Source organism: Suncus etruscus, chromosome 5 (assembly GCF_024139225.1).
Source record: "Suncus etruscus isolate mSunEtr1 chromosome 5, mSunEtr1.pri.cur, whole genome shotgun sequence".
Taxonomy (NCBI): domain Eukaryota; kingdom Metazoa; phylum Chordata; class Mammalia; order Eulipotyphla; family Soricidae; genus Suncus; species Suncus etruscus.
In genome coordinates this window covers 87171748-87198293 of record NC_064852.1, presented here as the reverse complement: position 1 = coordinate 87198293, position 26546 = coordinate 87171748, and the positions used below count along the sequence as shown (strand labels likewise).

Below are 26546 nucleotides of genomic sequence, written 5' to 3'. Positions count from 1 at the left end.
CTGCACATGGTCCCTGAAAGATCAACCAGAGTGATCCCTGACTTGAGCCTAGTCAAATGTGGCCCGACACCCACCACCACCTTCAGCGTGTGCTCGCATACACGCACGCACACACACACACACACACGCACACACACACACACACACACACACACACACACACACAAAGAGTGGGGGAGAAAGAGAGAGAAAAAAGAGAGAGCGTGGTACAAGATCAGAAATTCCCAATCAGGAGAATTTTCTGCCAAGGAATATCTGATCATATTTGGAAATATGTTTGTTACAATGAAGGTAATATACACCCAAGTCTCCAGTGAGGAGGACATGGTTTACAACAAGAACAATCTATCATTCTCAGAGAAGACAACACAACATTTTATCAATTGTAAATACTGCCAAGATTGAGAAATCCTGCCTTGGAATAATATACCATAAAAACAGCATTTTTATCTTCTAAATTTAGGTAGCCTAAATAAGAAGATAAATATCCCTTAGAATCTGGTGGGGGTTGTGCACACCCCTCAGTTCTCAGTAGTTACTCCTAGCTCTACGCTCAGCAATCACTCCTGACAGGCTCAAGAGACCATATAGGAGGCTAAGGATCACACTCTGGTTCAGCCTCGTGCAGGTCAAATGCCCTACCTACTGTGCTATCATTCCAGGTCCTCCCTTAGAATTTTTTTCTTAAATCTCAAGCAAAATTATATAGAAAAATTTATGGTCCTATATAGAATATTTTCAGGTCTATGCACATTGAAGAATGAATTTGTACAAAGTATGATAAAATCTTAAGAGGTTCTATGGTATACTTCTCCATTGTCTATTAAGCATAAATTGTTCACCAAGTAAATCACACTGATAATACTCCGCTGTGTTTATTTGAGATAGAATAGAGCATGAAGTCATGGTTTACTGAGATTCTTTTCTATAGCAGGACAACTGATTAGAGGATATAGTGACCTGTTTGAAAAAACAGCCGCTGCTATCCTCTCACTCACTTTGAGAATTGATAGTTCTTAAAGTACTATTTTTATCTTTAATATTGGCTCTGACTTCTCATGTTTCGGCTTCTCATTTCCTTTATTGGCAATACTGGGAAAGAGAGAGAAGGAGAGAATTGCTTGCCTATTAGGCAAGTGCACTGCATGCTGTATTATCTCTTTGACCTAAAAAATTAATTACATTTATTTTCTTTTGAAAGTATATTCAACTAAAATACAATTTTCAGAAAAAATCAATTTATAGAAATGAGAATAATTAAAAATATATACAATTTATTTCAAAAATAGATAATATAAAATTAAGTTGAATTTATTATAATAAAGACTAAATATTTAATTGGTTGAAACTCACTGTATTTTTTCTCTAGAGAAGATATTATGTGGGTAACCCTGTTAGTAGCCATGTTTAGAGTCACTTATTTATAAAATTCTTAAATATTCCACATGCAAAACATGTAAAGTGACATTTGTTCTTTTATGCCATCATACAATTTTAATATTAATGTCATCCAAAGTGAATGTTCAGGTTGGGTTATATTTCTCTAGAGAATGACAGGATTGATGTGTATAATGTTTTATTTCCTAACATAGAGGTGAATTTTCATTAACTGCTCTACTGTGTTGTTAGTTACATTACCAATTTTATGAGTCCTACCCAGATTGTGATATTTTTTTATCAACATGTTTTGAAACTGGAACTTGAATGAAAGTGTGACTGAGTTTGGATAGAATAGGTTTTATATTATATTGTATATAATATTATTATACATAATACTAGTATATATTCACTATTATATAATTTAAACATTGATAGTACTGTGATTTTAAAATGCATGACAGTTGTTATGAAAACAGTACAAATTTTGTAGTGTATTTATAGTAAAGATAAACTTTAATGTTTTAATATGGGCATAATATGGATATTATATCTCAAGTGTTTAGGTTACTTATAAAAGTATTTCTGAACTTTTCAAAGGACATTTAATTTACAATGGCTTTTCACCCATTTATGTTCAATAGTATGGCATATTGATTTTTTTTTTAACCTCAGAAGAGTTCTAGATGAAGAGATTCCTTTTTGCATTTTAAAGAAATCTTTGGACTATAGGGCTTGATATTCTAAATCTTTTCTTGTGAAATGTAATTTAATTAGTCCCCCCCACACACATACACACACCCTTAATCCCTTCACCCAACCCGACACCAAAAAAAATAAACAAAAACAAAACCAAAAAAACCCAACTGTCCAGCCCACCACTGCCATTTGGGGGCAGGAGGCAGGCTCCTCCAACAAGTTCCAAAAGAAAATAATGGCTGTCCATACTTTCCAGAAAGTCTGGTCCTAGATGATTCCTCTTTTTGCATGAAGTAGAGCAACCTAGTGCCACTCCCTACACCCTTTGCCAAAATGGCCCAGTCTGGAAATTAATCTTATCAAACTTCCAAGTCACCAAATTTGCTTTAGAGCTATAAATCTTGGATTTTGTGGCCACACCTGGCCATTTAACACTTAAGTAATTTGCCTTTGGGTTATATCAAGCAATATGAAGTAAATTGTTTGTACTTGCATGAAGGTGAATGGAGATCATACTGATGCTGGGGTTGGTGTTTGGATATGTAATGCCTGAAACAACTCTATTATGAATAACTTGGTAAATCCTGGTGTTATAATATGAAGTAGAAAAAGGAAACTTTTAGTACATTTTTGAACAGATGAGCACAATAGACTTTATAATCTACCTATTTTCAACCTATCAGACTATTAGGATATCACTGTGGTTTTGGAACATAGAACTATATCATTATTATTATTTTTTTCTGGTATCTGATTTTGCAGCAAAGCATAGCCTAACTTTCAGATTGTCCAAGCTGTCTGATTAGACATAACATATTTAAACTTGAATATTTTTCTAACACCCTATAAATTCCAGGTGCTCCATACCTCTCTAAGTCATTTCACTATTTCTATATAGGTATCTGTAGATCTGAATGGTTTTTTGGAAACCATTGTCAAATTCTTCCATTTTAAATCACATAAATTTGGAACACAAATGTCAACAATATAAATTGACTATATATAAGGCTTGAACTTTTCAGAAACCGAGATATTCTTTAAAATAATTCTTAAGCTTTATTAGACATAAAATAAGCTGATAACTATGCTAAAATTCAGATTCTGATTTAGAAGTGCTGGGGCAGAATCTGGTATTATTTATTTTCAACAAGTATTAGTAATACTACTAGTGTTAGTAGTAACAGTAGTTAACAGCTAGTACTAATACTAGTGTTTTCTGTAACAGCTCTAAAAGGAACATCAGATAATATCAGGTAAAAACTTAGAGCAATCCATTTTTAGGAATCCTTAATTCTGTAGCAGTTGTATAAGTATGTGTCACTACCCGCAAAGGTATGTCTCCATTTATTAAGGAAGCATGCACCAGACATGGCTTTTGGCTTTCCTGGTGCAGTGCCTAATTTTCCTCCCAAGAAATATCTGCCAGAAGGCCTTTTGGGGAACTCAATCATTGCCTAGGCCAAGTCAAAACATAGCATCTTCAAGACAATGGTCTTCTCTCCCTGCCTTTGAGCACAACAGCAGATGATTTCTGCCCCAGGGACTTTCCCTGTCACTTTGAATACCTGCTTACAAACAGGTTTGGTCAGTGTAGAATTAGGCTATATTACTAGGTAAAATTCTGTACCCCTTTCTTTAGTGTTATTCTCTTTCTATTACCAGATCATAGGAAGAGGGTCTTAGCCCCTAGCTAGAATTCTATTTCCCTCAGGTTAATAATATTTGTTATCAGGAGTAAACCAGGATTCCTGCTATCCCTTAATTTACATCTATAATGACATCTAGGGCCAGAAACTTCTTTGATTTGTAAGAATTTAGTCTTCCTTTTATCCTCTAACTCCTAATATTTCAGTTAGGATATTCTATTCTAAGGTTACAAACCACCTAAAGCTATGTGTATTTATTCTAAAATCAAACAATGTACATTGCATTCCTTTCATGTTATGACTGCCTCTTTTCCCCTTTATATACCCCTTTGCCTGAAGATTAAATTTGTCACACTCTTGCCAGAAATGTGTTGACCCCGCACATACTGCGTGTGGTATCATTATTTCATATTTCATATTCGTCCACTTTGTGTACCCGCTTCTCTCAGTGAGGATTTACGGACCCCACTAAGGTCTTGCTTAGGGATGCAGCATGTCCCCAGCAAGTATATACTGTTTACTTTATAGTTACCATATCACTTATAGAAAATCAGGTTCATGAAAGGGAGAGGGAGCCAAGTTGAGGCATAATAAAAGAAATGTTCCACTTTTCTTCTAATCTGAAACTACAAGTTGGCTACTATGTTAAATTTGAAATGTTTATATAATTCATCTGCTTGCTAAATGAAGACATTTATGGAAGAAAATTTTCATCTAGCCTAAATTCCCAGAATCAGCCTTGATAAAAATTATCACAATGATGGGCCAGAGTGGTGATGCAAGAGGTAAGGCATTTGCCTTGCCCGTGCTAGCCTATGACAGACTGTGGTTTATCCCCAGGCGTCCCATATGGTCCTCCAAGCCAGGAGAGTTTTCTGAGTGCATAGCCAGGAGTAACCCCTGAGCATCATTGAATGTGGCCCAAAAACAAACAAAAAATATTATCACAATGAGACAGATGATGCCTAGATGGCTTCTTAAAGCAAGTCTTCAAAAGATTTTCAGAAAATTCTATTATGCATGTGGATCCATTGGAAGCACTTCATAAGAAAACTTTTAATTGAAGGGATGTATATTTTATATATGTTTAGTATGTGTGGCTGTAGATTTGTATGTGTACTCCAAAATGGAATATAGAGAGAAGGTAGACAGTTTTGAAATAAAAACACCACAGAAAAGAATATTATTACTATACAATCATAATTTGTACCACATTTCTTCTTCAAGTTCTGTAAATGACTATTTACAGTTTATCAATTATTTTCCATCATTATCATCACACCTAATTATTACATTAGTTAATATTACCTGTTTGTGTTTAACATGGACATTAATTTCAAGTGAATTTCAACTAGCACAATTTCATCAACCTGAAAAATGTTTAATATGACCAATGGATTAAATTACCATGCCATATACAGCTAGTTGTTTAATGCCAGGAAAACACATTCATTATTTTACTTATATGAAATATCTAGATGTTAAATTTAATAACAGTGGCAAAAATATGGGATAAATTGACTATATAGTTTCATTTTCCTGAACAAAGTGTATACCATATACAACAGTAAGACATGGTTGGTTACATCTAACTTAAAAAAAGAATTTGCTTGCTTTGATTATTGTCCTGTTAAAAAGAAATAAAGTAAATGCATCATCTTTATAAGAAATGCTAAATGTAATTTTAAAGAATTTCCAATAGAAGAATTTTGCTTAAGAAATAGACAAATAAATGCTATTATTTCTAGGTACACAATACACACAGTATGCAGTTAATTATCAGCAGGTAAAAACCACTAATTCATTCAAAACAAGTGGATATACAAAGATTTTTTAAAATCAACTACAAAATATTTGTTTTTGAAATGATCATATAAAATTTTATATCCTTGAAATGTGTACTAGAAAAGTCCAACTTTAAGAACCAATGTTCAGGGGCTAGAGAGATAGTACACTGGATAGATAATGCATGTTTTGTACAGTCAACCTAGGTTTGTTTCCACAGAATCCCATATAGCCCCAAGCCCCACCAGGAAAGATTGCTGAGTGAAGAGCCAGGATTAACCCCTGACCAACACCGGGTGTGGCCAATCTTTAAAAACAAATGAATCTACATTCAATACTTCAGATGGAAAAAATTCAAATGTAATAGCTGTTGGATGAAAATAAAGCAACAGCTGTTTGAGCAATCTTTATGATAATGTTATTATATTTGAATAAAATTAACCTCTAAGTTTTATCTAGATAAAACTTTTTAGATTGCTTCTTATGTGGAATTTAAATATATTTGGAACTGATGTATGCATGAATATTTTCCAATTTCAATAAGCTGTCTCAGAATTTCATTTAAATCATCCTTATTTTTATTATAGTTTTGAAAACTGGAGCTATGCTAATTTTTCTTATGAAACATACATATAAATATATGTGTATATTATACCATTATTAAAACTTCAAAATCATATTTTGTTTCTTCATTATTTTTTGGTTACCAGTTGTTTATGACACATGTACCATTAATATGAGGTTATTTTTAACTTGATTATATCATGTATCACGTTAGGTTTTATATTGTTATCTAATCCACATGAATAAAAACTAAAGCCTGAGAAATAGGTATACACATGTATCACCAGTATGCTTTTAAATTGCTTGTAGTATTTCATAATGATACAAAAGAATATATGACGCACTTCATTAGAAATACCAGAAAAAATTTTTTATTTTACTTATTTTTTGCCACCCTTTTAATCACTGCTGCTTGAGAAATGTTCTCATGCAGGTGTGAGCAATTAGTCTTATATACAAACTAATTAGAAAAAGATCATTGTATTTTCATTTAATTGTTAATCTTTTTTTCATAACTGTATTATATTTTTTTAATTTTATTTTTTCTTTATTTAAACATCTTGATTACATAAATGATTGTGATTAGGTTTCAGTCATGTAAAGAACACCCCCTTCACCAGTGCAACATTCCCACCACCAATGTCCCAAATCTCCCTCCATCCCACCCCACCCCCACCTGTACTCCAGACAGGCTTTCCAGTTCCCTCATTCATTCACATAATTATGGTAGTTCTCTGTGTAGTTATTTCTATAGCTGCACTCACCACTCTTTGTGGTGAGCTTCATGAATGAGCTGGAAGTTCCAGCCCTTCTCTCATTGTCTCTGAGGATTGTTGCAAAAATGACTTTTATTTTTCTTAAAACCCATAGATGAATGAGACTATTTTGCCTCTCTCCCTCTGACTTATTTCACTCAGCATGATAGATTCCATATACATCCATGTATAGAAAATTTTATGACTTCATCTCTCCTGACGGCTGCATAATATTCCATTGTGCATATGTACCATAGTTTCTTTAGCCATTGGTCTGTTGAAGGGCATCTTGGTTGTTCCCAGAGCCTGGCTATTGTGAATTGTGCTGCGGAGTAGTGTGAGGAAGGGGTTTTTGTATTGTATTCTTGTGTTCTTAGGGTATATCCCTAGGAGTGGAATAGCTGGGTCGAATGGGAGCTCAATTTCCAGATTTTGGAGGAATCTCCATATCGCTTTCCATAGAGGTTGGACTAGACAGCATTCCCCCTAGCAGTGGATAAGAGTTCCTTTCTCTCCACATCCCCGCCAGCACTGATTGTTCTCATTCTTTGTGATGTGCGCCAATCTCTGTGGTGTGAAGTGGTATCTCATCGTTGTTTGTTTTTTTGATAGGGTCATACCCTGTTCAGGGTGTACTCCTGACTTTTTGACCAGAGACCATTCCTATATAGGTTTATGGAACAAAAGGGGGTGTTGAGAAGGAACCCAGATTGAGTTTATGCAAAGCAAGTGCCTTGGCCTCTGCACTATCACGCAGTACTGGGGATCAAACCAAATCCCTTGCAATGCAAAGTATATATTCCATTCTTTGAACCATCTCCCCAATCTTTATATTCTAATTGCTATGATTGTTTTTATTTTCCTTGCTATAAACTTAATTTTCAGGTTATTCATTTTATATTTTCTAATAAATGCACTTGATGTTTTCTATTTCTCTCCAAATACCACTTTTGATGCATCCTACAAATCTTATGTGTTGCATTTTTGTAAAATTTTAATAATTGCTCTTGAGATTTATTTTTGACTCATCCTATTTGGTGTGTTCATTTTTATGCAGTTGCAATTCTTCCAACATTTTGTTATTAAGTATTTTGTTGTGTGTCCCCAAGACCAAAAAAATGAAAGTAATCATTAAAAATTTTTTATTGAAACTATTGTGAATTACAAGTCCTTAATAGTTGGATTTCAGGCATATGATGACAGTTAATTAGGGAACATAATTTTTATAAAGGAGAATTCAAATAATTATATTTGCCAATTCCTGGCTTATAAAAATAAAATTATCACTGAAAAGAAGAAAAAGATATTTGGCCTAACACTCAAGCTTTATAATCAAAGACTCCTTGATCTGGAAGACTCACCCATCAAGACTTTAACACTGATGCTTGCATGTTTTGTGCTGTAAATGTAAACTCTTACTTGCACAAGAAGCTGTGCTGTAGGCACTTCTTAGAAAAGGAAAAATTAGTTTTGTTTTTGTTTTTGAGGTTGAGTGATAAAAATGGATAGCATTCAAATATCTCATGATGAGAGCTGGGATAATGAATTATTGTTTTATGTAGAATATATTCCCCTTTTTAATTTAAATCTTCTGGCTCTTAAGTAGCTGAAGATTCTACTTATTTCAAATGAAAAAGACTTCATATTTGTTGTATTGGCACACAACATTAGAGCACAGAAAGTTATATCTTATTTGCTTAACTAACTTATTTTATAGCCACTCTTAAATATTGTACATATAATAGGAATGTTAAAAGCTTCAAATAACAATTTCTAGAAAGGAATGTAAAGACTGAAAACAATGTAAAACTTAATGCAGTGAATTTTCTTTACTTTAAAATTCAAATAGTCTAAGTTCTTGGACTTGACTTCTTGTGTTATTTATATATCTGGATACAATGATGTTTACAAGTAAGATCTCACAACCAGATCCCTGAACCCAAGATACAATAAAATACTGAACATTTGTGTAGCATTCTAAATAAATACAGTAACTCTGTTTCGGGCAATTTGGAGTTAGTTGCTGAGAGTGAAAATACAACTTCTCTACTTATATACCTCAGGGTCAATGATAACTGGTGTATTAGCTTTAAAATACTGGGCAGTAATCCTGTATTTCTCCTCCTCTATTTTAGCACTATTTTGAAATTTGGACCTTCCATCTATAACTATTTATAAATTTCCAGTCAAGGCCTAGCCCAAAAGAATCTAGATAATTCTCAGTTAATTGTGGTAGATTAGGTAATAGTATTTTATGCTTTCTTCATGGTAAGAATGTTATTCTGTTTATGTCTATCAAAGGACATTATTATTGTCATCATCATCATCATAATAATAAGGCATTAAATATTTTTAGTTTTTACATACCTTCTTAACCACACTGATAAAGGGAACAACTATACTATCCAACAATGCAAGATATATTTATTGAGTTTGATTATGTCTTAGACATTAGGAAGAGATGATGACAAGAAGCTTGCAGATCTTACTAATTAGAATCTCACAGGCTAGCCAAAGATAAATGCTTTGTATTAGGAGATATGGCATAGGCAACACAGGTACTGAAAGTACAAACTGCAGAAACATCTACATTGGACTTTATGGACAAAGGCTTCCTGGGGGAATTTTGTTTTACGTGGAACTAGAAAGATAAGCTAGAATTAAGCACATAAATATAGGATATACTGTGGTAAGGGAATACAGAAAAGACTGGAAAATAGAAAAGAATTATAGGGTAAAAACCTGAAATGGAATTCTGATTTGTTCAAGGAATCATGGAAAGGGGTGGACACAAAAGCTAGAAAGGGGAAATCAGTACCAAAGAACTTTTTGTATAGATTTGTACAACTTTAGTGAAGTATTTAGAAGGTTCTTGTCATTAATAAATTTTAAATTTGTTTTGATAAATGGTGGCTACCACTAGTGAATAAAATAGGAACAATCCTCCCCAAACTCTTTTAAAATAAATATTATAGATATCATACAATATTTATATTTAAATGTAAAAATCCCTATAGTAAATTTCATTTTAAATTAAAGTAGAAAAAAATTAAACTTTGTCACTGAACTTTTACATATCCTTTTATTAGAAAGTTAGAACTTGAACAACCAATTATGTTTACCTAATAAGAAGTTTTAACACATTTTTTTCTGCATTTCCTCAAGGGAAAACATACATTTACTTTTTAATGTTTATTTAAATTTTTATTTTTGATGAAAGTATTTCTTTACATTTAACAATTCAGATTTTTTTAGAAGCAAATGAATATAAAACATCTTAAAATTAAAAAATCACTTTAATTTTTATTTATTTTCACCAATATTTTAGTGTAACTTTCATGAAGAATTATTTGATTAAGATGGACATCTTGGGGCTGGAGCAGTGGCGCAGCAGTAGGGTGTTTGCCTTGCACTCGGCTGACCTAGGATGGACTGCGTTTCAATCCCCCAGCATCCCATATGGTCCCCTAAGCTAGGAGCAATTTCTGAGCACAGAGCCAGGAGTAACCCCTGAGCATCACTGGGAGTGGCCCAAAAATCCAAAACCAAAAACCAAACAAACAAAAAAGATAAGCATATCAACAAAATAGATAATAATTCTTCAAAATTCATGTATAATCATAAAATGACTAGATTTCCAAAAGAACTATCTAAAGTAATATTTTAAATATCAGTAATAGTTTTCCTAGTACCTATACATTATATATAAGTCACATATTTTTATTGTTTCTTAATATATACATCAATGTACTAATTTATCTTACATTTTATGACACATCAAATTATTAGGGACATCATGTAGCTTTATTTGGTCACATATCATTAATACACATATAGTCCAGTCTGCTTGATATTAATATTTACTGCCAGGTAACAAATAAAGCAAACCAGTAATTTCAATACCTTAACAATCCCAAACCCAAACTCAACTGAGTTGATTAATGGGAAAGGAATGTCACCAAGATAACAAGCAAGTAAGAGTCTGGAAAGAGGGGATTTGTTATCTCATTTTATATACCCTCTTTAGACACAAAAGAGTTTTACAACTATTAGCTTTTTATATATATATATATATATATATTTTTTTTTTTTTTCTGGTGGTGGTGGGGTGGGATGGGGGTGGTGGTGGTGGTGGGTGGACAAGTATTAGCTTTAAGAGAACAATAATGTATAGGCATGATCTATAAAACACTTGAAACTAGACAAAAAGGATAGAATAACTGGATGATTATGAGTTTCTAAGATTTTTTGTTTTTTGGTTTTTGGGTCACACCTGGCAGTGCTCAGGGGTTCCTGGCTCTATACTCAGAAATCGTTCTTGGCAGGCTCAGGGGACCATATGGGATGCCAGAATTTGAACCACCGACCTTCTGCATGCAAGGCAAATGCCTTACCTCCACATGCTATCTCTCCAGCCCCAAGTCTCTAAGAAATTTTATAAATATTTCTTTAATAGTTCCCATCAAAATTGGACAAAAATGAGGAAATATCATTTTTAATTAAGTTGAATATGTAGCACAAGAAAAATATGTTCATTTTTACTAAGCATACATTTATGTGTTTGGGTAAGATCCAATAACTTGTAAATATTCACTTGACTATATTACATGTAATTTTTATTTTAGACAGCTTTAACAGTAACATGATTATTTTTATTTATCAAAATCATTTCTACTAAAGATTTTTGTCTAATAAAGCATTATGTTTAAATTAAAAAATCAAACCTCTTACTTTTATTTAAAAATGGACCCAAAGGTTTTCCTCTTTTATTAATCACACGTTTTAGAAATTCTATAGCATAGTTCAATATTACAGTAAAATATTAAGAACAGAATTAATCTTATAGCATTATTATGTCTTCACCCATCATTTACTAAACATATCATCCTGAGTTTAATTTTAAATCACAAAAAAACATTCTTTTAATTTAATATTCTAAAATAAACAGCAATATAAAAGAGAAATAGTGCACAAAAGGCAATATGATTAAAAAATACATTAAGTGGAACCATTACCCTGAGCTTTCATTAGTGTCTTTCCACTTTTCCAGCTCTTAACATGGAATAAAAACTCTCAGTTTTTCAAGAGGTAGATGATGAACTTATTCTCATTAGGGAAACTGAGTCACTAAGATTGACTTAGGCGTTATTAACAAGAATAATCAACAACAAAATCAAAATTAAAATAGAAACCTATTGCATTAATATATATGTATATACATATGTGTGTGTGTCAAACAATGCAAGAGAATTATGGGAATAAAAGCAGTTTATTCTTGCAGCCTGTATTCCATCTTGCTCTATGACATGCATCACTGATGGAAACTTGAAAATCCATTTCAAGTTGAAAGCTTATCTGTTCTTCAATGTCAAACCCATGGAATAAAAAGAGGAATGATAATAGTAGCATCCTCAGCCTCATAAATATAGGCTATGTGAAAAGTATGCCTAAATGTATTTCAATAAATGAGATCAAGGCACAAAAAAATAAAATTAAAAGTCAGTTAATACAAGAATAAAATTGACAACTTAATTTCAACATTTCAATTGTTATTCTAAAAGGTGATGTTTATGAATACAATTACAAATAAATATATTCAAACTATTTGAAATTTAACTCTCAACTAGATGATACAGATGCACATAAGTTATGGAAGAATTAGGTATGATAAAGCTTAACTGGGTTTTCTATTGATTGTATCTTCTAGGATATAAAATTGTATTCTTAAACACTGCTAATAATTTATCAAACTTCCTAATGCACTAAAGTACTAACAAATACCTGATTCATCAAGCAATAGTATTAGTCAAACAAGTAATGATGCCAGAATGAAGGTACATTTGATAAGAGGTGTTGGGAAAGAAATACTGTCTTGTTTTTTGGCATTATTAAGATGATGTGTACAGGTATAAGTTCCACGGTTACTGTGCAAGTAACCAGTACAGGAGAGACACACTAACATAGACGACACATAGCATGATCCAGTTTATTCTTGTAATCGTCGGCTTGTGGTTATCTGTCACATGAAGAATGGCATTGGAAGAGAGAATGCCGCTAGAGTTTTGGGCCTCAGCCATATAGAGGCCGGCATCTGCCTTGCATACCTTCGGAATGAACACCGAATGCCTTGTCTCCTTCTGTAAAACCTGTAAGTGTCCATCTGCAGACAATTTCTGGCCCTTCTTGTACCTGAAGCAGAGAGTCAGTTTTTAAAGTCAGGAATGCTGTTTATTCTCACGATTTCCAAGTTAATAACCATTGCAAACAGTCATTTACCACTAACAGGAACTTTGTTGTTACCACAAATTCCAGTTGTACTGTTTATCCTTCAAACAGAGGTTTGCAAATGGTAGTACAGAACTGCTTGATCAGCTTTTTTTTAAAAACTTTTTAACTAGTTAACCATTAGAATTCTACATATAAAAGTTCAGATATTCAAGTACTCCAAAAAGAAAGGGAAGGAAGAAAGGAAGAAGGAAGGAAGGAAGGAAGGAAGGAAGGAAGGAAGGAAGGAAGGAAGGAAGGAAGGAAGGAAGGAAGGAAAGAAGGAAGGAAGGAAGAAAAGAAGGAAAAGAAATAAATGAAAATCTGGTTACACTGGTCCACCATATGCTCATGGCACTCAGAAATAGCTCCTGGCAGGTGCCAGGGACCATATAGAATTCGGGAAATCAAACTCAGGTTGGCCTTGTGCAAGGCAAATGTCCTACCCACTGTGTTATCACTTTGGCCCCCCCAAAAATGATTTTTGGGGGGTTTTGAGCCACACCCGATGACACTCAGCCGTTACTCCTGCCTATGTGCTCAGAAATTGCTCTTGGCTTTGGGGAACCATATGGGATGCTGGGGATTGTATCCAGGTCCGTTCTGGGTCAGCTGCATTCAAAGCAAACGCCCTACCACTACTGTGCTATTGCTTAGGCCCCAAATATTGATTTTCTAATTGTAAACACACTTATACAATTGGATTATGACAGTTAGTGACTTGTTTCTAAGTTTCCTATCATCATAAGCATTTTGCTTCATATTTTAATAAAGTAAACACTTAATTTTGTGTATTTTGAATTCTTATTGACATATATACTCATGCTTTTCTAAATAATCAGTGAAAATGTGAACTACTTTTTGCTCCCTCTATCTACATGATAATTTTTGTAGATTCTGAGTGCCTTTAGAATGAATGTATGATCCCCTGTAATCTTGCCAATTGTTCACTGTGCAAAACTGTTTAAATCTAAGGGCAAGTTCTTTCTTAAGCTGTATAAATAACCAAGTTATTTTTTGTGTGTGTGGAGAAAAGCAAGCGACACTTCAAGCAACATTTTTCTTTAGGATAAACTGATATTTAATGATTAATTGAATATCTTTAGAAATTATAAATTGGAAATTTATGATCTGTAAAAAACATGCAACCAAACAGAAAGCATAAATGGCTGCACCATTGTAAGTGCAGTTTCTTTGAATAATCTGAGAGTTTTCTAAGAAGTTCTTTAAATTGATTAACACTTCAAGTACTATCAGCAAGTGTACACAACAACTAAAACTGGTAACTTATTCTTTAAATATTTGATATATAAATGGTGCTTTGCTTATATTAAAAGTATAGCCTCATTCTTATATACTTAAATTTTGTTCCTCAGATAAATACTTCAGGATAAAAATGGGCTAAATGTTTAAAAAGTAACCTACTTTTGGTTTGGGGCCACATGTGATTGTTCTTGAGGCTAATTCCTGGCTCTGTGCTTAGAAATCACCCCTAAGGGGCTCTGGACACCATATGTAGTGGACAAGATTGAATCTAGATCAGCCACATGTAAGGTAAGTGCCCTATATGATGTATTATTGCTCTAGCTAAGAATACTCACTTATTAAGAAAGTTATAACTTCCTTAAAACAACAATAGGTGATTCAAAACCTGTACCATACAGCTCAACTTTATTAGAGCAAAGAGGCTAAAAAATAATGTCTCCAGAGTAAAATCATATTGCTCATATCTCAGTTATTACACCACCTTTCAAAAATGGGTTTATTACCTGTCACCGGAAACAACTGTGAAAGAAATATTTTTATCCATCTCTTACATTGAACCAATTTATAGGAAAAAATCTTAGTGGAACACACAAATATTACAGAAGTGATATGTGTGACTCTCTTGAGAAGAGGGAAAAGATGAAATAGTAAATGAAGGCATAGGAGCATAGGGAAAGACTAAAATGCTTGTTTCTTTTCTAATTAAATAAGGGATGTTAAACTGAGCAAACGTCATGCTTTTATAGAAATAAACAATAGAAAAATTTTCAAACAGTCTCTAGAAATGTAGAACATTAAAATGTATCTGAAAATAAAAGAAGCACAACTATATTGTATAATTTGAAAAGCTTAAGTTAATAGGATTACTTTTTATTAAGATTTATTAGTCAAAATACTGCCAAAATGAGAGTTGGGTGGATGTGAGGTGTAACCATGCAAAGTGGCAGAATATTAATTAGCTACTCCTAGCTTTCAGTTAGTATCCACACAATTAGATCAATGATTGGAACTGTTTCTTTTTATAGCTTGTCATTATAGGCTACCCACCATGTCAGTGTAGGTTCTGGATATCCTGTTATTTCAACTTCCAAAGTCACGGGAGAACCTTCCATGACAGTTACATTAGACAGGAGCCTGGAGAAACTAGGTCCCTGGTCAGCTAGGCTGACCACGCTGTTCTTTGCAGAAGTACTTCTAATCTCTTCTTGAGAAACCTTTTGCCTCTGATAGGCCATGCTTGTGCCTGATTGAAACCTGAGGCTGGAGTACGCATCAGGGGAAACATGCAGTCTATCTTGGGGTTTAGTAACATTATTACCAGCATGCAGTTTTTCTCTTGTTTCTAGCAAATTTTTCTGAGCCGGGAAGTGCTGCTGAAAAGCTGTCTCATGCACATCATTCGGCATGCTCTCTGGATGCTTAGCACTGATTGTGTGGAAGGCAGTACTCTTTTCCAGAAATCCTGGGGAGGTTAACAGGAGTTCAGCTTTGAACTGGGGTGTAGGCCTTTCCAAACAACTTGAATTTCTGTCTCTCTTATCACTGCAAATATCAGCAAAAGCAGGAGGTGGTGGAATGCTAGGTTCCTGGGTAGCTCCTGGCCTGCTGGCCCCTGCTGGCAGCCCATCTAGGATGCTTATGTCAAGATTGAGGGAGGGGCTGGGATGTTCCTCCACCTCCATGTCTGAAGGTGTAAGTGGGGAGTCTGGGCTTCCTGGGAGTGGTGGCAAAGAGATGTCATCAGGTGATACACACTCAGAGTCTTCTCCTGAAAGCACATCTGCTGGCAGAAGAAGGCCTGGCATTGCATCTTCGCTGGCAGTGGACAGCTGTCTTGGACCCTGTGGAAATTGTCCCTCTTCTCTTCCATTGGTGGACAAAAGATCTATCACCTGCTCCTGTTCCTTCAAAAAAGAAAAGCCAAAGCTTCAAGTTAGTCAAGGAGTGTTCTTTTTCAAAGCCTTAACAGAGGGAAACTCAACTTCAAAGAAACAGTTTGAAGGGCCAGAGTGATACCTATAGTAGTTACATTTGTCTTGCATGGGACCTACCTGGTTTTTGAATCCTAGCAACCCATATGGGTGCTTGATCACAGCCAGGAATGATCTCTGGGTGCAGAGACACAATTAGGTCCCGAGTACCACCAAGTGTGACCTCAAAACGAAAATGAAAAAAAGTCCAGAGACAATTTGAGAAAAGTCACCCCCTATCTGAATAAATTGAAAAGTGAAGAGAGGAAGCTGAGTTTTCATCTGTAATGAAAGGGTGTGAAGGGTTCTTACCAGGCCAATTGTTTTCCCATCCTGATCTGAGGATTCTCCTTCTACCAACAAACCAACTTTGGTTCATTTGCCTCCTTTGTAAGGTGACCACCTTTCAGATCTTTCTAAAATAATGCTCCTCTGCCTCATTTGTTATTTATCATAGTGATAAATTATACTTTAATTTATACTTTATAAAATTTATTTTTGTTTTGTTTAGGGGCACATTCAGCGTGTTGGTGGGTGGGGATGGAGTACCCCTTGCTCTCTTCTTCGGGGGCACTCCCAGTGAGTTCAGGGGTCATCTGGTGCTGGGAATTGAAGCAGCCCTTTGAAATTTTACCTTTTGTTTTGGTTTTGGTTTTGGTTTTTGGGTCAAAACTGTGGTGCACTGGGGTTACTTCTGGCTATGCACTCAGAAATCGCTCTTGGCAGGCCCTGGGGGACCATATGGATGTCAGGATTCGAACCATCATTTGCAAGGCAAAAGCCCTACCACTATACTATCTCTCCGGCCCCAAATTTACCATTTTAAGTATTGCAGGTACAGAATTTATGAGCATTAATTACATTCACATTGTGTGTGATGATCATCACCATCATTCCCAGAACATTTGCATCTTCTTAAACTGAAAATCTTATGTAACACTAACTCCATTCTTTTTTTTCCCCAGCTCTCTGGCAAATACCATTCTACTTATCTCTAAAAATTCAATTGTTTTAGCCAAATTTTAAAATAATAATAATTTTTTAAAGCACTGTAGTTACAATATTGTTCCTACTTGAGTTTCAGTTATAGAGTGTATACCACCCTTCAACAATGCACTTGTCTGCCACCCATATCACCAATTTTCCAGTTTTCCTCTCACCCACTCCACCTTCACCCCCCCCCCCACCTGTCTCTGGAGCAGGCGTTTTGTTTATCTCTGTCTCAGGCTGGAGTGGTAGCACAGTGGTAGGGCATTTGCCTTGCCTGTGGTTGACCCAAGATGGATGCGAGTTCAATCCCTGGCATCCCATATGGTCCCACTGAGCCATGAGTGATTTCTGAGCTCAGAGCTAAGAATAACCACTGAGCACTGCCAGTGTGCCCCCCCAAACAACAACAATAACAACAACAACAACAAAAGTTTGTCTACTTTTGTCTCTCTCTTTTTCTCTCCTTTTTGACACTGTTGTTTGCAGTATGATTAGTTAAAGGGTACCATGCATGTCACTTTATTGCCTTTCAATGCCCAGCTTTTGTCCAGAGGGTTTATTTTCAATTATCATTGTCACAGTAGACCCATTTCTACTCCAATTGCACTCATTGCTCTCTCTGATAAGCTTTCTATCATGGACTGGTCATCCTAGCTCTCATCTCTATTGTTCTTGTATATGATCACCATACTGTTTTATTTTTCTTATATCCCACAAATGAGTGAGATTATTCTGTCTATCCATCTTCCTTTCATTTTTATATTCAGCATATTAATCTTCATATTCATCCATTTATAAGCAAATTTCATGACTTCATTTATCCTAATGACTGCATATTCCATTGTGTAGATATACCACAGTTTCTTTAGCTACTCATCTCTTTTAGGCACGTGGATTGTTTCCAGATTCTGGTTATTGTAAATACTGCTTCAAGGAACATAGGAATGCAGAGGAAAACTATTAATAGAGGCTGGCTTGTTTTTCTTAGTGCCCATTACTTTTATTCTTACATTGGGAAATATTTGTTGTGTACCTATAATACAGGTATTAGAAACAGAAAATGGTAAGTAAAAGTGTATTCTGTCTGTCTTTGTTTTCATAGAGATGACTACCTAGTGAGAAGTGGTTGATGCATAAATGAAGCAATCATACATTATAAAGTTCACAAGGAACACACCGTGATACAATAGTTATCTCATCCCTTTCTGCCCCATGTGTCATATAGATCATGCAAGGAACCATGAATAGAAGAAGTCCTTTATCTCCTGCAGATACTCTCACTATGAATATTACTTAACCTCAGTGAAAGCATAAGTCTAGATTAGATAATGCAGTTTCCTGTAACCATTTAGTTGAAGTTTAAATTCTGGGTCTCAAATCAAGAATCCTGTTCCTCATTAAGTTATCAACACGGATTTAGCATTAAAAATCCCTACTTATTTTCAAATTAATAAGTTATATATATTAAATACTTGTAGATTTTTATATATCCATTGTAGTAAAGTGAGAATATTTTTATTAAAAAATAAAATAGGGGCCCAGAGAGATAGCACAGCGGTGTTTGCCTTGCAAGCAGCCGATCCAGGACCAAAGGTGGTTGGTTCGAATCCCGGTGTCCCATATGGTCCCCCGTGCCTGCCAGGAGCTATTTCTGAGCAGACAGCCAGGAGTAACCCGTGAGCACCGCCAGGTGTGGCCCAAAAACCAAAAAACTTTCCAAGAGGAACTACTGCCAATCTTGGCAAGACTCTTTCATGAAATTGAACAAACAGAAACACTCCCAAATAGGTTTTATGAAGCCAACATCACCTTGATACCTAAACCAGACAGAGACGCTACCAAAAAAGAAAATTACAGACCAATATCACTGATGAATGCAGATGCAAAGATCCTCAACAAAATCCTGGCAAATAGGATTCAATGCCTCGTTAAAAAGATCATCCACTACGATCAAGTAGGTTTCATCCTAGGAATGCAAGGCTGGTTTAACATCCGTAAATCTATCAACATAATACACAACATCAATAACAAGAAAAATAAAAACCACATGATCATATCAATAGATGCAGAGAAAGCATTTGATAAGGTCCAACACCCATTCTTGATCAAAACTCTCAGCAAGATGGGAATGGAGGGAACCTTTCTCAATATAGTGAAGGCCATCTACCACAAGCCAGTGGCAAATATTATCCTCAATGGAGAAAAACTGAAAGCCTTCCCTCTAAATTCTGGCACAAGACAAGGCTGTCCTCTCTCACCACTCCTATTCAACAGAACACTGGAAGTACTTGCTATAGCGATTAGGCAAGAAAAGGATATCAAGGGAATCCAGATAGGAAAGGAAGAAGTCAAGCTCTCACTGTTTGCAGATGACATGATACTCTACTTAGAAAACCCTAAAGACTCTATCAAAAAGCTTCTAGAAACAATAGACTCATATAGCAAGGTGGCAGGCTACAAAATTAACACACAAAAATCAATGGCCTTTCTCTACACCAATAGTAATAAGGATGAAATGGACATTAAGAAAACAACCCCATTCACAATAGTGCCACACAAACTCAAATATCTTGGAATCAACTTGACTAAATATGTGAAGGACTTATACAAAGAAAACTATAAAACTCTGCTCCAAGAAATAAGAGAGGACACACGGAAATGGAAACGCATACCCTGCTCATGGATTGGCAGGATTAACATAATCAAAATGGCAATACTCCCCAAGGCATTATACAGATTTAATGCAATCCCTCTAAAGATACCCATGACATTCTTCAAAGAAGTGGATCAGACACTTTTGAAATTCATTTGGAACAATAAACACCCTCGAATAGCTAAAGCAATCATTGGGAAAAAGAATATGGGAGGAATTACTTTCCCCAACTTTAAACTGTACTACAAAGCAACAGTTATCAAAACAGCATGGTATTGGAATAAGGATAGGTCCTCAGATCAGTGGAATAGGCTTGAATACTCAGAAAATGTTCCCCAGACATACAACCACCTAATTTTTGATAAAGGAGCAGGAAATCCTAAATGGAGCAGGGAAAGCCTCTTCAACAAGTGGTGTTGGCACAATTGGATAGCCACTTGCAAAAAATTGAACTTAGACCCCCAGCTAACATCATGTACGAAGGTAAAATCCAAATGGATTAAAGACCTCGATATCAGCCCCCAAACCATAAGATATATAGAACAGCACATAGGCAAAACACTCCAGGACATTACAGGCATCTTCAAGGAGGAAATTGAGGGGCCGGGCAGTGGCGCTGGAGGTAAGGTACCTGCCTTGCCTGCGCTAGCCTAGGACGGACCGCAGTTTGATCCCCCGGCGTCCCATATGGTCCCCCAAGAAGCCAGGAGCAACTTCTGAGCGCATAGCCAGGAGTAACCCCTGAGCGTCACAGGGTGTGGCCCAAAAACCAAAAAAAAAAAAAAAAAAAAGGAGGAAACTGCACTCTCCAAGCAAGTGAAAGCAGAGATTAACAGATGGGAATATATTAAGCTGAGAAGCTTCTGCACCTCAAAGGAAATAGTGCCCAGGATACAAGAGCCACCCACTGAGTGGGAGAAACTATTCACCCAATACCCATCAGATAAGGGGCTAATCTCCAAAATATACAAGGCACTGACAGAACTTTACAAGAAAAAAACATCTAACCCCATCAAAAAATGGGGAGAAGAAATGAACAGACACTTTGACAAAGAAGAAATACACATGGCCAAAAGACACATGAAAAAATGTTCCACATCACTAATCATCAGGGAGATGCAAATCAAAACAACGATGAGATACCACCTCACACCCCAGAGAATGGCACACATCACAAAGAATGAGAATAAACAGTGTTGGCGGGGATGTGGAGAGAAAGGAACTCTTATCCACTGCTGGTGGGAATGCCGTCTAGTTCAACCTTTATGGAAAGCGATATGGAGATTCCTCCAAAAACTGGAAATCGAGCTCCCATACGATCCAGCTATACCACTCCTAGGAATATACCCTAGAAACACAAAAATACAATACAAAAACCCCTTCCTTACACCTATATTCATTGCAGCCTATTTACCATAGCAAGACTCTGGAAACAACCAAGATGCCCTTCAACAGACGAATGGCTAAAGAAACTGTGGTACATATACACAATGGAATATTATGCACCTGTCAGGAGAGATGAAGTCATGAAATTTTCCTATACATGGATGTACACGGAATCTATTATGCTGAGTGAAATAAGTCAGAGAGAGAGAGAGAAAAACGCAGAATGGTCTCACTCATCTATGGGTTTTAAGAAAATTGAAAGACACCCTTGTAATAATAATTTTCAGACACAAAAGAGAAAAGAGCTGGAAGTTCCAGCTCACCTCAGGAAGCTCACCACAAAGAGTGATGAGTTTAGTTAGGGAAATAACTACATTTTGAACTGTCCTAATAATGAGAATGTATGAGGAAAATGGAGAGCCTGTCTAGAGTACAGGCGGGGGTCGGGTGGGGCGAAGGGAGACTTGGGACATTGGTGATGGGAATGTTGCACTGGTGATGGGTGGTGTTCTTTACATGACTGAAACCCAAACACAATCATGTATGTAATTAAGGTGTTTCAATAAATTTAAAAAAAAAGGAAAAAAAATAAAAAAAAATACAGAAGTTTTAGAAGTTCCTTTCTTTAAAACACAAACAAAAACATACACAAGACAAAAATCAGTAAATTTATTCAGCTAGGAATAGCTTTCCTTTTCCTTTTTATTGTATTATAATATTTAAATTACAATATTAGTATTATAATAATAATTACTATTATTATAATTTTATTTTATTATTTGGGTAAATGGTTTATAATGGCACTAAGGTTTATATTTATGACCTGTCAGGTTACTACACCATAAACATCAACAAAATACAACACTTCACCACTGTTTTTAAGTCCTTCTCATATGCCCCACCAGACCCTAACACCCATCTCAGCCCCACTTAGTAATCTCAGTTCTGCTGAAAAAGTCCAAGTGCTTGTTTATATTGTTAACTTTGTTTCCTTGTATACCACACATGAATCAATTCATCTGGCATTTGTCTTTCTCCCTATGACTTATTTCAATTAACAGGACACCCTCCAATTCCATTCAAGTTTTTAATTTTTTTTAATTTTTGCTTATAGATGAGTATTATTTCATTGTATATATTGAAAATAGTGCTATAGTGAACATAGACATATGTATATATTGGGTTAATAATTTTTGGTATAGACCTCAAGGAGTCACATGTTAGTCCTACTTCTGATTTTTGATTGCTTGTTTGTTTTCTTGTTTTATGGTTTTTGGGTCACACCTGGCAGCACTCAGGAGTTACTCCTGGCTCTAGGCTCAGAAATCGCTCCTGGCAGGCTTGGTGGAACATATAAGATGCTGGGATATGAACCGCAAACGCCCTACCTCCATGCTATCTCTCTGGCCCCTACTTCTGATTTTTTTTTGGTGGGGGGGCACACCCGGCGGTACTCAGGGGTTACTCCTGGCTGTCTGCGCAGAAATAGCTCCTGGCAGGCATGGGGGACCATATGGGACACCGAGATTCGAACCAACCACCTTTGGTCCTGGATAGGCTGCTTGCAAGGCAAACGTCGCTGTGCTATCTCTCCGGGCCCCTATTTCTGATTTTTTAAAAAGTCTCGATACTCCTTTTCTAATCTCTCCAATATTTACTGTGCCTATGCAAAAGGCGGGGGGTGGAAACGCAATTTTTTCTTTTTCTTTTTTTTTGGGGGGGACTTGTGATTATTGCTTGGTTGTTGTCTGTATTTCAGAGGTGCTTTTTGGTTTTTTTTTTTTTGTCATTGTAGTTTTCTTCTTGTTTTTTTGTTTTCTTATTTGTTCCTTTTTCTTATATTTTTTGTCTTTTTGTGATGTTTTTCTTCCTCATCTCCTTTCTCCCCTTAAATTGATATTTATAACCCTCAAGATGGACCCCTAACCAGATTTTTTGTTTGTTCATTTTTTGCCTTTTTTTTGTTTCTTTTGCATTGTTTGTTTGTTTTTGTTTTCTTTTTCTTTCCCTTCAAACAGAACCGCATAACTTGAATCATCTTGTTATGCCTCATAAATTGAGGGGGGAGAAATGGATAGTACCAAGACCAAACAGTTGTATGAACATTGAGTAGAAATAAAAAAAAAATCATTCTTAAACACCAAATCTAAAGCCAATGACAACAGAATCAATATCCATTCTATAGCAAGCTAGACACAGGGGACCATTTATACTAGCAGCCCGGGAGGTGGGGGAGCAAATGAAGGGGATATGGATCAGGACTAGAGGGAGGACAACATTGGTGGTGGGAATGCCCTGGGTTCAATGTTGCTATGTACCTAAAATATTACTGTGAAAGATTTGTAATCCAGTTTGGTCACAATAAAAATTATTAATAAAAAAAATCTCAATACTATGTCCTATAGAGACTGAAACTACAGTCTTAACAATCGCATATGAAAGCTCCATTTTAACCAGTTTCTTTCTCAATGCCTAAATTTTAAATGTGATACAAAACAATTTATTTATACTTTTGTTTTCTTTAACAATGGAGTCAAATCATTTAAGATAGCTCTGAGTCAATATCATGGGATATTCGGTCTATGCTTTTGCTGACATATTTATGGGTTTGGCTCTAATATAAAGGATTTTTATCACATTTTAAATTAATATTTATGTACAGTGTAAGGTGAAGTTTATTTTTATTTGTGTGTGTTTTTGGAGGGGGAATATGTGACATATAATTTATTTAAAAGACTTCCCTCCCTCCACTTTATACACTTAATTACTGTCATAAATTAAAGTGTTCATACATCTCAGGTTAACTTCTGGGTTCTTAATTCTATCCCATTCATCAGAAAGCATTACTTTACTCTAGTATCAGTTTTTTGATGACTATAGCATAATAGTATAGTTTAGTCATTGGGGCCAGAGTAATAGTACAGCAAGTAGAACAATTCTCCTTTCAATTTTTAATCACTATATACTTTACAAAAACTCCTTTCAAAAATCACTGAATTATATTTTCTAAGACTACCTAGCTTTCTTTATGAAATTGGTTCCATATTTTCACATATACCAAGCATTTTTTCCCACATTTTCCTACCATGAAATTATCTTTGCTATCAGGAAATAAGTATGTATGTTTACAGAAAAGGTAGAAAAGTCAATATATCTTAGAACAGAACAGACATATTTACATGTGCTGAGTTCCACCAAAATAGACTGTAAATTTTTCAATTTGCCAAAACATAGTTAACTCTCAATTTGTTTTCCTTAAAAAACTTAGTTGACTTTTTGTTTGTTTTATTTTGTTTGTTTGTTTTGGGGACACACCCATCTTACTCAAGATTACTTCTGGTTCTGCATTCAGGGATGATTTGTGATGATACAGAGGATCAAATGGAATGCTGGGATTGAAGGCAGGCATAGTAAAAATCGTATCTGCTATATTACCTCTCCAGCCCCAATTGCTTTCTGTATTTTTATTAATTACTTTAATTTCAAGTACCTTATAAATATAATGATGTATGATCTTGTCTTTACTTCTTTACTTTTCTCTTATACTTCCCCCTTTTAAAGATCACATCTACTTTCATATCTAATTTCCAATTAACTATTTTTTTTCCAGCTGGTAGGAGGTGACAGAATTGGCCACACCTGGCAGTGCTTGGTTGCTACTCCCAACTCTGTGCTAAAAGGTCATTCCCAGCAGAGCTCATAGAACCACACAATGCCAAGTATTAAATCCAAGCAGGCCTCCTGCATGGAAAGCATGTACTCAGCCCTTTGAGCTATTTTTGCAGGTCACCAATTAACTTAATTAATCCTAAATCTACAGCGTCATGTATTATCACTGTAAGGATTTCTGAACTTTCATCCTCATTGATGGACTTAATCACTTGGATTAATGATAACTGCCATTTAGTCAAAAAAGTGAGAGTCTAGAAGACAGAGTATCATGGTAGTCTATATTTATCAAGCTAAGTATGCTGAATTAATCCTCAAAGAACATAGAATAGAAAACTATGTAACAAATTAAAAGAATGACACAAGACTTTATCTTAAAAATCTCTCCATATTTTATAGTATTATTTTGGGAAAAATAAAAGTAATGGAAGGGAAGGGAAGTGGGAAGTAGAGAAAAAAAGGAAAAGGAAGAAGGAAGGAAGGAAGGAAAGAAGGAAGGAAGAAAGAAAGAAAGAAAGAAAGAAAGAAAGAAAGAAAGAAAGAAAGAAAGAAAGAAAGAAAGAAAGAAAGAAAGAAAGAAAGAAAGAAAGAAAGGAAGGAAGGAAGGAAGGAAGGAAGGAAAGAAAGAAAGAAAGAAAGAAAGAGGAAGGAAGGAAAGAAAGAAAGAAAGAAAGAGAAAAAGAGAGAGAAAGAAAGAAAAAAGAAAAAGAAGAAAGAAGAAAGAAAGGAAGGAAGGAAGGAAGGAAGGAAGAAAGAAAGAAAGAAAAAGAAAGAAAGAAAGAAAGAAAGAAAGAAAAAGAAAGAAAGAAAGAAAAAGAAAGAAAGAAAAAAAGAAAGGAAAGAAAGAAAAAAGAGAAAAAAGAAAGAAAGAAAGAAAGAAGAAAGGAAGGAAGGAAGAAAGAATAAAAAGAAAAAAAGAAAAGAAAGAAAGGAAAGAAAGAAGGAGAAAAAGACAGAAAGAAAAAAAGAAAGAAGGAAGAAAGAAGAAAGAAAGAAAGAAAGAAAGAAAAAAGAAAGAAGAAAGAAGAAAAAGAAGGAAGAAAGAAGAAAGAATGAAAGAACGAAAGAAAGAAAGAAAGGAAGGAAGGAAGGAAGGAAGGAAGGAAGGAAGAAAGAAAGAAAGAAAGAAAGAAAGCAAGAAAGGAAGGAAGGAAGGAAGAAAGAAAGAAAGGAAGAAAGAAAGAAAGAAAGAAAGAAAGAAAGAAAGAAGAAAGGAAGGAAGGAAGAAAGGAAGAAAGAAAGAAAGAAAGAGAAAAAGAGAGAAAGAAAAAAGAAAAAGAAGAAAGAAAGAAAGAAAGGAAGGAAGGAAGGAAGAAAGGAAGGAAGAAAGAAAGAAAGAAAAAGAAAGAAAGAAAAAGAAAGAAAGAAAGAAAAAGAAAGAAAGAAAAAGAAAGAAAGAAAAAAAGGAAAGAAAGAAAGAAAAAAGAAAGAAGAAAGAAAAAAGAAAGAAAGAAAGAAAGAAGGAAGAAAGGAAGGAAGGAAGGAAGAAAGAAAGAAGAAAAAGAAAGAAAAAGAAAGAAAG

The 26546-nt window shown here is 35.1% G+C and overlaps 1 protein-coding gene across 1 annotated transcript in view; it reads right to left on the bottom strand.

Annotated features, from left to right (window-relative positions):
- Nucleotides 1-12457: 12457 nt before the first annotated feature.
- Nucleotides 12458-26546, bottom strand: part of CCDC141 (coiled-coil domain containing 141) — a 230691-nt gene continuing 216602 nt past the window's right edge. Inside the window, exons 23-24 of the mRNA XM_049773528.1 lie at nucleotides 15404-16260; nucleotides 12458-13015 (exon numbers count right to left, since the gene is read on the bottom strand). Coding sequence (XP_049629485.1) covers nucleotides 12748-13015; nucleotides 15404-16260 — 1125 coding nt within the window. The 3' untranslated portion in view covers nucleotides 12458-12747. The remainder of the gene's footprint in view (nucleotides 13016-15403; nucleotides 16261-26546) is intronic.